At 31.1% G+C, this 13,881-nt stretch overlaps 3 protein-coding genes across 6 annotated transcripts in view; 1 reads left to right on the top strand and 2 right to left on the bottom strand.

Moving 5' to 3' along the window:
• Positions 1–10,391, top strand: part of LOC143198668 (secretin receptor) — a 39,834-nt gene extending 29,443 nt beyond the window's left edge. The window contains exons 1-13 of one of the 3 annotated variants that reach the window (XM_076408014.1): positions 2,007–2,087; positions 4,148–4,301; positions 4,639–4,745; positions 6,405–6,569; positions 6,623–6,708; positions 6,763–6,931; positions 6,995–7,160; positions 7,213–7,343; positions 7,401–7,616; positions 7,667–7,809; positions 9,285–9,418; positions 9,477–9,604; positions 9,660–10,391. In XM_076408014.1, the coding sequence (XP_076264129.1) occupies positions 2,085–2,087; positions 4,148–4,301; positions 4,639–4,745; positions 6,405–6,569; positions 6,623–6,708; positions 6,763–6,931; positions 6,995–7,160; positions 7,213–7,343; positions 7,401–7,616; positions 7,667–7,809; positions 9,285–9,418; positions 9,477–9,604; positions 9,660–9,776 (1,719 nt within the window). In that variant the 5' untranslated portion in view covers positions 2,007–2,084 and the 3' untranslated portion in view covers positions 9,777–10,391. Of the gene's footprint in view, positions 1–2,006; positions 2,088–3,932; positions 4,091–4,147; positions 4,302–4,638; positions 4,746–6,404; positions 6,570–6,622; positions 6,709–6,762; positions 6,932–6,994; positions 7,161–7,212; positions 7,344–7,400; positions 7,617–7,666; positions 7,810–9,284; positions 9,419–9,476; positions 9,605–9,659 lie in introns of those variants that run through there. The other 2 variants (XM_076408016.1, XM_076408015.1) reach the window with 2 other exon arrangements.
• RpLP0-like (Ribosomal protein LP0-like) lies at positions 5,257–6,302 on the bottom strand. Its single transcript, XM_076408021.1, has 4 exons — positions 6,167–6,302; positions 5,865–6,109; positions 5,585–5,804; positions 5,257–5,531 (listed from the first exon to the last, which is right to left on the bottom strand). The coding sequence occupies exons 1-4, from the start codon at positions 6,192–6,194 to the stop codon at positions 5,317–5,319; spliced, it is 708 nt and encodes a 235-aa protein (XP_076264136.1). The 5' UTR covers positions 6,195–6,302; the 3' UTR covers positions 5,257–5,316.
• An 827-nt stretch (positions 10,392–11,218) lies between the features above and the next one.
• On the bottom strand, positions 11,219–13,874 carry mh (DNA-dependent metalloprotease SPRTN). Of its 2 annotated transcripts, none has more exons than XM_076407774.1 (5): positions 13,703–13,874; positions 13,266–13,642; positions 13,019–13,207; positions 12,771–12,967; positions 11,219–12,633 (listed from the first exon to the last, which is right to left on the bottom strand). In XM_076407774.1, the coding sequence occupies exons 2-5, from the start codon at positions 13,615–13,617 to the stop codon at positions 11,317–11,319; spliced, it is 2,055 nt and encodes a 684-aa protein (XP_076263889.1). In that variant the 5' UTR covers positions 13,618–13,642; positions 13,703–13,874; the 3' UTR covers positions 11,219–11,316. The 2 variants fall into 2 exon arrangements, with proteins under 2 accessions (XP_076263889.1, XP_076263890.1); XM_076407775.1 differs by having other exon boundaries at positions 13,266–13,631; positions 13,686–13,805.
• Positions 13,875–13,881: the final 7 nt, after the last annotated feature.

Genomic DNA, 13,881 nt, shown 5'->3' on the forward strand with positions numbered 1-13,881 from the left:
ATTCGACTGAAACAGTCGATGGTATAAAGTAGTCCATTACTACACTGTCGATAGTCGTTTTTAGTCGAAAGTTCCCAACACTAATTTTTACTATCAATTTTAATAATAATTTTCAAATGCCGATAAATTCAAATCTTGCGTAAATTTTGAGACGTTCTTTATTATACTGGGATTTCTTCCCATCAATGTTCTATATTTTGCCACTACTGCTATTGTATGTTGATTATCTGATCAGTCATTCGAAGATAGTCGATGATATCTATATATTATTACCGGCAAGAAAAATGATATATAGCTGTTAAATTTCCGACTATTATCGAATCACTAAAATTAGTTTATTAATCTATTTAGTTTAAATATAAATCCATGCTATATATATTCCACTAACATTTAATTTCAAGAACTTTCCTCATTAAACACAGAACCAAGAACTCTCCTACATTTCAACAACACGGTTCTTAATATTTACGGTTTAGGCCTCTGTTTTATTAATACGGTTTCATGCGTGACGTAAATACACGTTACATTGTCAACTAGTTTCACCTTCTTGGTCGATATCACATTTCCAATTTAGGAAATATTATTGTTCCCGAATCCAGAATATTTGCCAATAGGAATCTAATTAAAATTTGTTAAGATAGTTGATTGAATGAAAATGCACCGAATATTTTCGACATTGTCCGAAGGTTGCGGACAAAAATTATCGACGTGTCATGAATGTGTAGAAAAATCAACGGCTTTTAATAGGAGCGATACACGTGTTTTCCTACCGAATTGCTTAATTTGCTTGACGTAAACAGGACCCGTGTATATGGCAAACAAATTAAGGTCTTTAATGTTTGTGGGTCTGATTACATTCTTCAGAGATATCCATAGACATTGCAAATAAATGAAAATAATAATGATAATTAATAATAATGAAGATGACTTATAATAAACATTTTTATATATATTTTTCAATATAACATCTTTTATGACATAGCTTGATTTTGTTACTACCGTTCTGTTGCAATTAAGATTAAATTAAGCCAAAGGTATTAGTAACCATTATACACTTTATACAAAACCGTGTGATTACAAGGGTCTACTCATACTGTATATTTGATTTTTCCTTGTTGCCAGTTCTTGCAAATTATATGTATATTTCCATAATACTGAATATATTTAATAATAATAATAAGAAAGCTCTTTTTTTCTATTTCTTTTATTTGACTTGTAAACATTTTGGCTGTAATGAAAGATTTTAATAGTTCAATGTGTCGCTTCGGTAACATTTTCGGTTCCTTATGAACGAAGGCTTATGCTACATCTAAGAATATAACGGAACATTCCTTTTGACCTTCATATACACTTATAAAATGAAAAATTAATTAATAAACTCGGATAATATAAGAATATATATAAAATAACGAAAAACTGAGAATAAGAATAATATAATATAATAAACAAACCATCTTTTCTTAATAATATGAACAGTGATCAGCAGCTATATGAGTGATCTCAAGACACTAGCCTACTAAACTTCCATCGAAATAGGTTTCAATGTTGAGAATCTGCCTTCAGGCGAAGTTTTCTTTATACGACTTCAGTAATTGATAATAAACTGGTACGGTACATTTATAAGTGGCTTTAGCAGTAGCTTTTCAAGCCATTTGAGTATGAGGTAGCGGCGAGATAGCCCTGTAAAACTTGACTTGTTCTTCTGCATGTAAAATTCGAATAAATATGCTTTCTACTGCAATAGACACTTTAAATATATTCTCAGATAATAAAATATGGTATTACTAACACATTTTCAAACTTATGTCGTCTTAATTATCGACTAATTAAAATTTGGCACCACTCCCGTATCTACTTTACACTGCTAATATCCCAACAGCAAAAGAAACAGTACTTCGACAATACAGTTATCATAACAAAAAATATATTTCTACCTAAGGCTGTAGAAAATGTTCAAATAGCAATCAACAAGATCTACTCATGGACTATAGACATAAAATATAGCGTAACAGTAATATATCACTTGACGGATGCCTGTTTCCTCAAGCCTCAAGAATTAGCTAAAGACCTCGGCATATATCTAGATGGTAAGTTAAATAGGAAACATCATGTTAGACATAAATCAGAGCAAATTAGATCCAAACGAAAGCAACTGTACTGGTTAGTAGGAAGATATTCTCAACTTGACTTATTTTTATTTATATTAGAGATTTAAACTGGCCAATCAAATTACTTTAATAAGCGATTATAACCCCATCTAGTTATTGGACGTAGCGAAACTTTTCTCCAGTGACCCCTATTGACGTTTCTGTCTATTACTCTATGTAACAGGTGTACCGGAAAGTCAGATGTTACAACGTCAAGTATACAACGTTATGATTTGACACATATGTCATTTTATTCTACTGATATCAAGATTCAACTCTATTTGCTGGTAAAAACTTGCTCTAACATTAAAAACATGTTATACGTGGTTTCCAAATTTCAAAAGTGGTTATTTCGATGTACAAGACAAAAAACGTTCTGGTAGACCGGAAACGTTTGAAGATGCGAAACTGCAAGAGCGATTGGATGAAGAACCAATCCAAACTCAAAAACTATTGGCAGAATCGTTAAATGTGGCCCAAGAAAGGATTCGTGACCGATTACGAGCAATGGGGAAAAGCCAAAAGATGGAATGATGGGTGCGACATTAAATGAATGATTGGAAAACGGAAAATTGAAAAATCGCCTGTGAAATGCTTATTCAAGGATATGATCGGAAGTTATTTCTGCATCTGCAGTTTGTTTGAAAAAAAAACACCATGAAAAATATATTTACATACATAACTGAATTTAAAATAAAACTTATCTAACCAATGGTGACTCATATTTTAGGCGTTTTTTGCGGTCGATACATTAATAGTTTTTTTAGTATTATCACCATGTATTGCCAAATTACAAACATATACGAATCTTAACGCAAAAACATCCAGCTCAACCTTTGAAAACTTTAAACACATTTACCTCCATCAAATCTCCTAATGTATTATAATTTATTAATACCCGTAAAACAAGCGTAACAAGTTCGAAAACTTCTTCTTTCGAACGGCAGGCGACTTAGCTAGACTCGAAAATAGTGATGCGAAACATTAATTTCGCGGAGCGGTTGCCGAAAGGTTTTTCACTCAGAGGAAACTCAGAAACAAAACGAGAAAAAAACCGCGCGTCGACAAATAAAGGGAAAAAGTTCGGTAATAAAACTCTTCCGACGCGAAAGTTTTCGGTCGCTGCAATTAATCTCCCATTCCGAATCATTATTCTTCCAGCGTTTCGTACAATCAATCTCAAGAAGCAAATTGATACTTGTAGGAAGTATGCACTAAAATTAGAACTGTTTTGTTCGCCCGTACACTACTACAATTCAAGTAAGACAATGTATAATCCTACTGTCAAAGTCTATTTAACCATTCAAGGATCCCAGACCACGCCAACTCCGCTGTTATGAAATTATATAGAATTAATCTTAACTAAACGACTCTTATATTCATCCGTTCTAATAAAACAACCACTTAAACTTAAAAAAAGGTTATATTTCAAACATATGTCGGTGACAGTGACAGTTCAAGTCAAATTATATAATTCTTTTTAAAAAATTCCATATTATTTAGTGATAAGACCAATTATAAGTAGTCTGCTTATAATATAGAATTCATGAATAAAATTAAAATGTTATATTAAATGTTAAATGAATATTATATCGAAATTCATCACCTGATTTTCATTGAAATGATTCATTTCGCCGAAGTAGAATTTCTCTATTAAAAATTAGTTATTTCCGATGTATGTAGTCATATTTTGGTTTGAAATTATCGGGCTTATTTGATAATAATTATGTTTATTATAAATATTTACATTATCAATGAATCGGAAGAGAATATGATTTATTAGTTACTGATATCAAAGCAGTTTAGATGTACAATTTTATTTAAATTTCGCACTCATATTTATTATTTATCTCAATTGTTTTATTTATTTTCTTTTTGTAATTAACACTAATTAATTATTAGCAATATAGCATATGATTAAGTTAGTGTAATAAAACCAATTTGTAAGTATAACATAAAAAGATCTATATATAAAAAAATTTCTTATTTTTTTGTTACAGAGCAAGATGGCCTACAATGAACATATCAGAAACCTAGTTATTATGCAAACTAACAGTATCAAATTAGCGAGGGAGAATTGTATTAAAGAGTACGCTGCTGATTATGACACTCCTCTTGACAGAAATGAACCAATCTACAATGAGACTTTAAAACGTAAGTACTAAAACCTAATTTAATTTATCTCTGTTATTCAATTTTCATAACAAAATGTTTTTAAGTAATTTTGATGAATTTGATCATATATATCCACTATCAGAAATAAATTTACTAAAGTATAATCACATCGTTTTTTAAAATTCTCACTTGCGCCATCTAGCCCTAATTACTAAATTAAAATAAAACAGATCTCAAAATCATTCTCAACTTATTTATTAATCACAACTCTTGACTATAATCGAACATGTAACTGATATATTAGTTAAGGAAACGATTAGTTATTGACACTAAATATAAGTCATAGCTGTAACAATAAAAAATATTTATATTTTAGGCATTTTTTGTCCACCTTTTTTTGATGAAATTGCTTGTTGGCCTCCGCAACCCGCAAATACAACTGCAGTGTCTCCTTGTCCGTCATATATTCAAGGATTTCTTAAGGTAAAGTTTAGAATATATTTAATAAAAAGAATAATCAGGGAACTGTATATAACATAATATTTAAAAGAAGTAATTAGGCAACCCAAATATTAAAGTAAAGATAATACATATATAATTAGTAGTAAACTAAAATACCTGTAAATCAATTAGCAATATTCAAAATAGTTATGTACAAAAGTTCATCTTCAATAAGGAAAGGGAGTCGCTGGATTGACAGAAAATGTTTAGACTCCATATATTCCCAGAGCTTATATGTAATTTCTGAAATTCGAAATTTCAAGTAAAACAAAAATTTTAAAGGCTTTAGTTGTTGACTTTTAATTTGCCATAGTAACCACCATTGTTGTCAACCAAATAAAATAAATAAATGTGTGAAAGACAATTATAAATATAACAAACTAAGCCACAGCAAACTGTGACTGGTTTTAAGACTTCTAACTACTAACATTAATATTTATTCTTAAATTTGATTTATCTATTATCTAATTTATTGTAATTATAAAACACCAAAAACAGTATAAATTATTTTATTTTTTTATCATAACTTATGTTCAAATACATATAAAATAATTCATTCATCATCTTCCTCAACAGCCTCCATTTCTTCATCTTCATTGTCAGCATTTGAAAGGCTTTCAAAGCCTTCTCCTTTCGTCCACCTTGCTTTTAAGATCAACTTAAAAGTAGCTAATTTATATTCTAATAATTCTAATATCTTTGCCTGTTCGGGAGTTAATACACTATCTTCTTTACATACTTCAAAGTCTTTTATTAATGTAACAACACCTTTAAAAAATATCTTTTATTGTTGGTTACAAATAAAAAATATAATATTTTACCTCTCTCTAATTTTGTTGGCATCCCTAATTGTCTAAGATATGGTTCAATGGCATGTGAGAATTGTTTTAGAGGTCCTTCCTTTAAGTGAACAGTCTGAGTGGCTTTAAACCCTGAACGGGCAAAGTCTTCTACACCATAGCTATCAAACCAGTCAGTTACTTCACTTTTTGTACAATCCGTAAATAAAAGACCACACTGGCCTTTCATACAATCTGACAACTATAACAATAAGTTAAAATATAGTGTAAATATATGATTAAAATACACTGCTAAAGATACCTTATGCAAATCATTTTCCACTTCATCTTCTTTACTTCTACCTAATCCTATGGCAATTACTTTATTTTTTCCAAAGAAAAACCTACTAGGTTTCCACTGTTCTCTAACCTCTTTCATTTTTTCGTTCCTCATATTTTTAAATGTAAACAAATAAACACTTTTATATTTCTCGACACAGTTTCGAACATCTTCAACAATTTTCTGTTTCAAAACCAAACCTTTTTTATCAGTTTTTGTTAAAGAAACTAAAACAAAATAATTTTAAAAATTATTATTATTTCTATAATTTAGCTGGTTCTTACTTTTCTTATCCCTCTTTGATTTCGGCATGTTAAATTATATTAAAAAATATATATTTTCAAACATTTACTACGTCTTGGTGAACGAAACATACACAACATCTAACATAACCTTAATAAATATGGAATGCCATCGGCACGTGTGCTTCTTTGACAGTTCGGGATAATGCCGTAAGATGGCGCGCTAAATTATTGAAGTGTATATATGGTTCTCTAAATATGGTAAAAAATTTTCTTTCAGGAAAACAATGCAACAAGACAATGTATGGAAAATGGACAATGGTATATGCTACATGAAAATAATACATATACAAATTATTCGACCTGTGCACGCTCAAGGCATACCCAAACATTTATAAAATTAAACCTAACTGAAAACATGTCCGATATATCGGAAAACTCTTTGGTAAAAATACATGTAAAACGTTAACAATAAGGAATAAATAATATATTTTTTAGAAAATTATCAAAGCAATCAGTGAAACTGGTTATACGGTATCATTGATATCTTTACTGATAGCATTCACAATAATGTTTAAAATAAAGTAAAACAATAATTAACAAATGAATATCACATTTAATTGATAAAATAATTTCAGACGTCTACACTGTGCAAGAAATATCCTTCATATGAACTTATTTGCTTCGTTTATTTTGAGATCATTCATGCATATTTTTAGAGACCTAACATTTGAAGATGGATTGGGATTATCCAAGGATTTTATAACATATAACAATGGATCCAGATATTTTCATGTCAACTATTGGGTACACTAATAATTAATAATTTTATATATATTTCTGATAATTTATAGTTAAATTACTTTGCAGGGAATCAATTTCGAATGTAAACTGATTGTCAGTTTGGTGCAATATTTTACCACCGCAAACTATTCATGGATATTAATGGAAGGACTTTATTTAAACAATTTGATATTAAGAGCACTTTTCACGGATTCAAATAAGAACTTAGCCTATTATATATCTTTTGGATGGGGTAGGTACATATCAAGTTACCATAGCAATGATGACATTGATTAAATTTTCAGGTTTACCTCTTTTAGTCGTTATTCCATGGGTTATAGCAAAAATTAGATTTGAAGACAAATTTTGTTGGACCACCAATGAAAGTTTTAAAGTATATGCTATAATAGCTATACCCACTTTAGCATCTGTACTGGTACGTATTATTTGAAAATAATAATAGATTCTAGTAAATAATTTATACAATTTTTAGCTAAACTTTGTGCTGTTTGTCGTCATATCAATTGTACTGTACAAAAAACTGAAATCTCCAGTTAACGAAGACTCGAGACGTTATCTGAAATGGGCCAAATCAACACTGGTTTTGGTCCCCCTTTTTGGCGTCAACTACAGTGTCTTTCTCATTTTCTATTTTATGAAGGAGGAATTGATCTGGATGATATGTGACACGTTATTCGGGAGTTTCCAAGTAAGTTAATGAATTGTAATTAAAACGGTATTAGTAAATCTGTGCACTAGGGATTTTTCGTTGCTATTCTGTACTGTTTCTTAAACGGAGAAGTGAAAGCTGAGATGAAACCGTACTTCAAGAACCTGATGATATTTTTGGCTACGAACAACATTACCAGGCATTGTTTTCCAGGGAGGGAAAAATATTTAAGGTATACTTGTTTAGTTTATAGTGTCTGATGCAAATGTTGAGTGGAGAGGGTTGAATCAGTGGAGTAGTGACGCTTCTAAAGATGTTTTCTAGATCATTTAGGGTGAATTACTATCTACCCATTTCTTGCTTTATTTTTTGATATACTTTCCTCCCCATTCTCCTCTCATCTTCATATCTATTACTGCCAATCAATTTACTCTTTTTCATTTCCCATTGAACCATTTTCTCTTTTTATATTTTTTGAATTATTGCAAAGGAAATGACTTATTTTATATAACACATGTGCTGAAAATTCCGGGCCTAACACATAAATGACGCTAATTTTATTGCATTTTCAGCATTGGTGTTCATTTCAATTTGGTGTTTTAATTTTACACTCCTTTTTGATGGGAAAAATACCGTTCAAGCGAAGCAATGGCTTGAAAACTATTATAAGCACCCCGCTCTATCAGAAACAACAATAAAATGTTGGTTTGCTGACTTTAAACGTGGTCGTAGAAACACCGATCATGCAGAACGCAGTGGACGTCCAAATGAGGCGGTAACACCAGAAAACATTTAAAAAACATAAAATCGTTTTGAATGACCGAAAAGTGAAGTTGCGTGAGTTAGCTAACATCGTAAAGGTATCAAAAAAACGTGTTGGTTTTATATTGAATGAGCATTTGACTCTGAGGAAGCTCTGTTCAAAGTTTGCTCACTGTTGACCAAAAAAAAAAACGTCTTGATGATTCTGAGCAGTGTTTGGTCATGTTCTAACAAACTGGAATTTTTACGTCGATATGTGACAATGAATGAAACATGGATAAATCACTTCACTCCGGAATCAAAACGATCGTAATCTGAGTGGACAGTAATTGGAAATGTTCTGGCCTCGGTATTTTAGGATGTACGTGATGTAATATTAATCGACTCTCTTGAGAAGAGAAATACCATCAACCGTGAATATTATATACCGTTATTGGAGCGTTTGAAGGCCGAAATTGCAAAGAAATAACCGCATATGACAAAGAAAAAAATTTTGTTTCATCAAGATAACACCCGGTGTCACAAGTCAACGAAAACAATGGCAAAACTAGATGAATTGTACTTCGCCAGATTTGGCTCGCGACTACTGGCTGTTCGCAGCTCCCAAAAAAGTGCTCACCGGTAAGAAATTTCGCTTGAACGAAGAGGTTAGCACTGAAACTAAGTCATATTTTGAATAAAGAATAAATCGTTCTACAAAAGTGGTATTAAAATGTTAGAACGGCGCTGGAATGATTGTATGGCTCTTGATGGTTAGTTTTGAACAAAAATAATGCGTTTTCTTTGTTACGCCCGGGATTTTTCATCAAATGTGTTAGTGCAACCTATAATTAACAATTTACGTCTTATAAAGTTGGGTTTTTTGCTTGAAGCAAGCTCTTTATGTATGAACATTAATCTGTTACTCTGGCACATCAACACAAGTATCTAAGAGCATGTTTGTAGTTCAGCAGTGGGGAGACAATCGGTATGTACGACGTTGTCTTGTAGTTCACTCTACAACAACGGAATAAGCCGACGTAACAGCAAAACGAAATCCGACCAATTATCAAAGTTGAGGCTGACTAACTTCCATACAGGTAACAAAACATTTCCCGAATTATTAAAATCACTTTACCGGTCTAATTCTTGCCACAGATAACCCCAAAGAAGGTTGTAAATCTAATACAACGAGACATTCTGTACCAAAAGTTGGACAAAATGGACAATACAGTTACAATGTCACCATGGCCAACGGAAAATATCCGATCAATATCACCACCAATGTAACGTAGACTGAAATAAAAATTCAACATTATTTAACTCATCATATTGTTCCAGCTTGATATATCCATCACGAACGAAATTAAACCCCATCACTACTCCCAGAACCTTCCGACGTGCGAAGAAGAAATACACATGTTGGGGGATGATAACCCCATCGTTAACAAAGTCTAACGTCCGTAGACTCATCAGGATTAAACCAAACCATTGGATACTCTGCTGGATGGACTGAATAACGATGAACTTAAAAAGACACAGGAAACCTACTTCTGCCCATCCGGCGATAATTTATTCTAAGCATGGTCGATGTCAATTTGTTCTAAATGTATCTGCACATTCCTTCTGGATCAGGATCCCACGTAACCCCGGCAGAAACTCAGAAACTCAATGTGATACTACTTAAATGTTAACATGGAAAAGGATCAGACTGTCATTTCGATGTTTAGATGTTTGATATATCGCGAATTTACTGAACGAAAAGTTTTTAATGTTTCAAACCTGTTTATGTATAAATATATGACGTAATCTATTTTCCGTAATATCATGACAAAGTAAATGATACCGAGTAATCACTGTGTGATGTATATTTTTAGGAATCGTGTAAAGAACTATAGTAAAAGATTACTATATGTTCACTTTTTGAGTTTTCCTTTACAAATACTTCCAAGTGGAAAGATGTTAAAGCGCATGTTCTAAACTCATGAAAATTTCCCTAAATATCTTAAGTTAAATATATTAAGAATTCCAAAAATCATATTGTAAATATTTAATAAAAATATTGTAAAAATAGGTCTCGTTTAAATTTAAATTTTCCTCTATAAACCTTAAGTTCCAAATAAAAATTATGTCAATTAAAACAAATATACTGAAAAGGGAGGGAGAAATAGTATAATTGTCTTGTACTGTATTTTTTAATGGTATGAGAAATATAAATCTAAATATAAAAAATCATGATTGCCATGGGAAGAAGCCTATTCTCTCGAAACAAAAGAAATTAATCAAATGAAATTAAACAGGAGAATTAAAACAAAAAGCTTTGGCTTACTGACCTGCTGTGCACATAATTTGGTGGATAATTCTAAAATACTTAATATTTCGACGTCCCCTTCTGTCATCTTCATAATATGAAAAAAGGTCCTTTACATTTTCCTCCTTCCGATATTTCTACTAATTTATTTAAATTGTTTTTATTTTATTTCATGCATATATTTATTGCACATTCATATTATATTGATTTGAGCTATTTTTATTTCTGTATGAAAAAATATGTGTAGCCTTTTATGTCTTTGACATCTTCTACCTTTTATACGTCAAAACTTTTTCATATTAGTCAATTGTTTTTCTTTTCATTTAACTATTAGTAATAGTTATTCAATCTTACATATATCTAATAGTTTGTAATTCTGTAGAAAAAATTCAGTTCTTACAAAATTTTGATGGGATTCACAATACCTTGGATTATTTGAAAATATATTGAAAAAAATTGGACCAAGCGGATAAACCCGGTAATGCATCATATTTGTATCCCCATATTTTCTCAATACTCTGATCGACAACCTGATCCACCGAAGAAGTAGGGACACTATTAAAAACAAATTATTATAAAAAATACGACCTAATATTCAAAAATTTATTAAAAACGGATTATCACAATGGCTTAAATAAATTAATATCACTCGTACGAAAAATGACAAACAAATGAATACATAAATAACTAATCACTGTCGGAATCCACACTGCATAATGAATGGACAAGTATACCCGTATCCTCCTCATTAGTTTTCACGCATTTATCTAAATGAGATTGCATTTCTGTCTCTAGAATCAATCTAAGACAAAAGGGACAATTATACATATCATCTTTTTCGTCGGCCTCGTCGACTATAGATACATTGGAAGTATCAAAAATGTTACTCATTCCCGTACAGTCTTCCAAATGGCAATTAATTTCCGATTTTAATATTTGTTTATTGCAAGCCAAACATGACGTTTTGGTACTTTTGTTTAGATTGTATTTTTCATCAAGTTCATCATACATTTTTAGTAAACATTGTTCAACATGAATCGCATAATCTGCTGGAACCAATTCGGCTTTACATACAGGACATTTCTCCTGATTTGGTTCAGACTGTGTTAAATCCACAATATCATTACTCTCATTCTTTCCATCAGTTTCACTCAAAGCATCATCATTGAAATGTTTATCGGTGCATTTTGGAACATGTACTTCATACTCTGAAAGAGATATCATTTCCCCACATATAATACATTCTTTCTTCTCATGTTTTTCTTGTGATATTAAACAATCATCTAAATGATCATTTAGAGCGTTTTCTTCAATGCTTTTGTTACATACAGGGCAAAGTACTTCGTTTATATTACGCTTACTACTTATAGAGAATAAATTTGTACTTTTTGCTATCTTTGGTGAAACAGGAATTTGCTCATCATCGGCGGATCTTTTAACGCCTTTAGATTGATCGTTATCAAATTTGTTTATCCAGTGTTGCCTTACAACAGAGTAATCGTTACCACTAGATGTTGATGAGCCCAATGTTCTTCCTATTCCACCAAAAACTTCAATGTTATTATCATTATCCACAGCAGAATTTGTTTTATTTGAATTATTAGTTCCTTTATGTGTAACAACAAATGTACTACTTCCTGCATTCTTAATTGCACCTTTAAAACTTGTTCCTTTACCTTTTGGGGTTGTAGTCTTTGATGATGTTCCTCCAGTGAGACCAGTAAAGCCATAAATATTACTAGTTTTTGAAGGGATAACATTGGTAACCTGTACGCCATTTGAATTACTTGATATGGAGTTAATTTTATTTGGCAGAGTGTTTGCTGGTTTCTTTACAATACCTTTACTGCTTTTAACAATGGGAGAAGCTATATTATTCGATTTGCTAGGAACATTTGTTTTTTCTGATGTGGGAATATATTTTCTTATATCATTCTTTGGAGAAACTACTTTTGTTGATTTCACTGCTTTCCTGTTTTTGACTACTGGTTCTGGACTTTTTACCTAAAAATAATAAATCAAGAAATATTTAGTAATACATATAAAACCATAGAATAGCAACTATAGATATTACAAAAAAAAAAATTTCATATACAAATTAATTTGATATTTAAGTCAACTTTATTTTCACATTACGATACCTTAATGAAGTTTCCACCACAACTCCGAGAATGCTCACCCCACCATCTATCATTTGGACCTGGAGCTCTATTTGTAGCTCTTCTAACCATGCCAAAATAAGGTTTCCACTTTTGACATGGTCCATCGCATCTCCACCAATGCTGTTGGTATAGTCTGACCTCATCATGAAAAGTATGATAAACAGTGATATTTGTACCTACAAATAAAGCTACTAATAAAAAGCATACCATAATTAATACATAAATACCTGCTTCACCATTAATTCTAAACATATGTTTATGGAATTCTGGTCCATGACCATCACGATCTTTATTATTATGAGTTACAAATAAAAAAGCATGAATCATCTCATGAAGTAACGTTTCAACTAAATCTTTTCTAGGCCTTAGTTTAAGCAATGGTTCACTTAAGGTGATTGAGCAAAGTCCACCACGACCTATAAAACCAACAAAATTAATCATGTTAATTACTAGTTTAATAATACAAAACCATACCCCGATAAGTACATACACCAGCACAGCTAGTCATTCTTTTACTCCAAGAAACTGACACAGCCAAAAGCTTATTCCAAAAAAATCTCTCATTAAAAGACATAAAAAGAACATGAACATCTGGTGTAGGATCTATCACTTCCCAAGATGGATCTACTAAACATTTTGAACTGTTGCCTGATGAATGTTCATAAACTAAATCATTATTAGGTCTATCAACCTCAACTTCGGCTTGAAATTGTTCATGCAGTTCGAGAGCCAATTTATGATCAGAATCAGTATAATTTCCATGCTTATTCTCTTGTTGAAATTTGTGTTGCAATAAAAGAGCTGTTTGATAATCCACTTCACTCATTTTTCTTACTTAAACTTAAAAGTAACTAAAATTAAATAAACATAAAAAGTGTTACAATTATACTTTACTTAAAAACAATTCATACTTTATAGAAAAAATATCCATAGATCATAAATCGATCAACTAAATAAAAATTCTATATCGTGTATAATTAAACATTGCATTCTTCTTCATTATAAAATTCGTTATAAAACTTAAAAACCATGTATTTCAAAATGTTTATTCAAAATTTAACATCTGTCATGACATTTCCTGTCAAATTTT

Source organism: Rhynchophorus ferrugineus, unplaced genomic scaffold, assembly GCF_030347505.1.
Source record: "Rhynchophorus ferrugineus isolate W39M unplaced genomic scaffold, kcgeb_rfMv2 rfM6, whole genome shotgun sequence".
In the NCBI taxonomy this organism is placed as follows: domain Eukaryota; kingdom Metazoa; phylum Arthropoda; class Insecta; order Coleoptera; family Curculionidae; genus Rhynchophorus; species Rhynchophorus ferrugineus.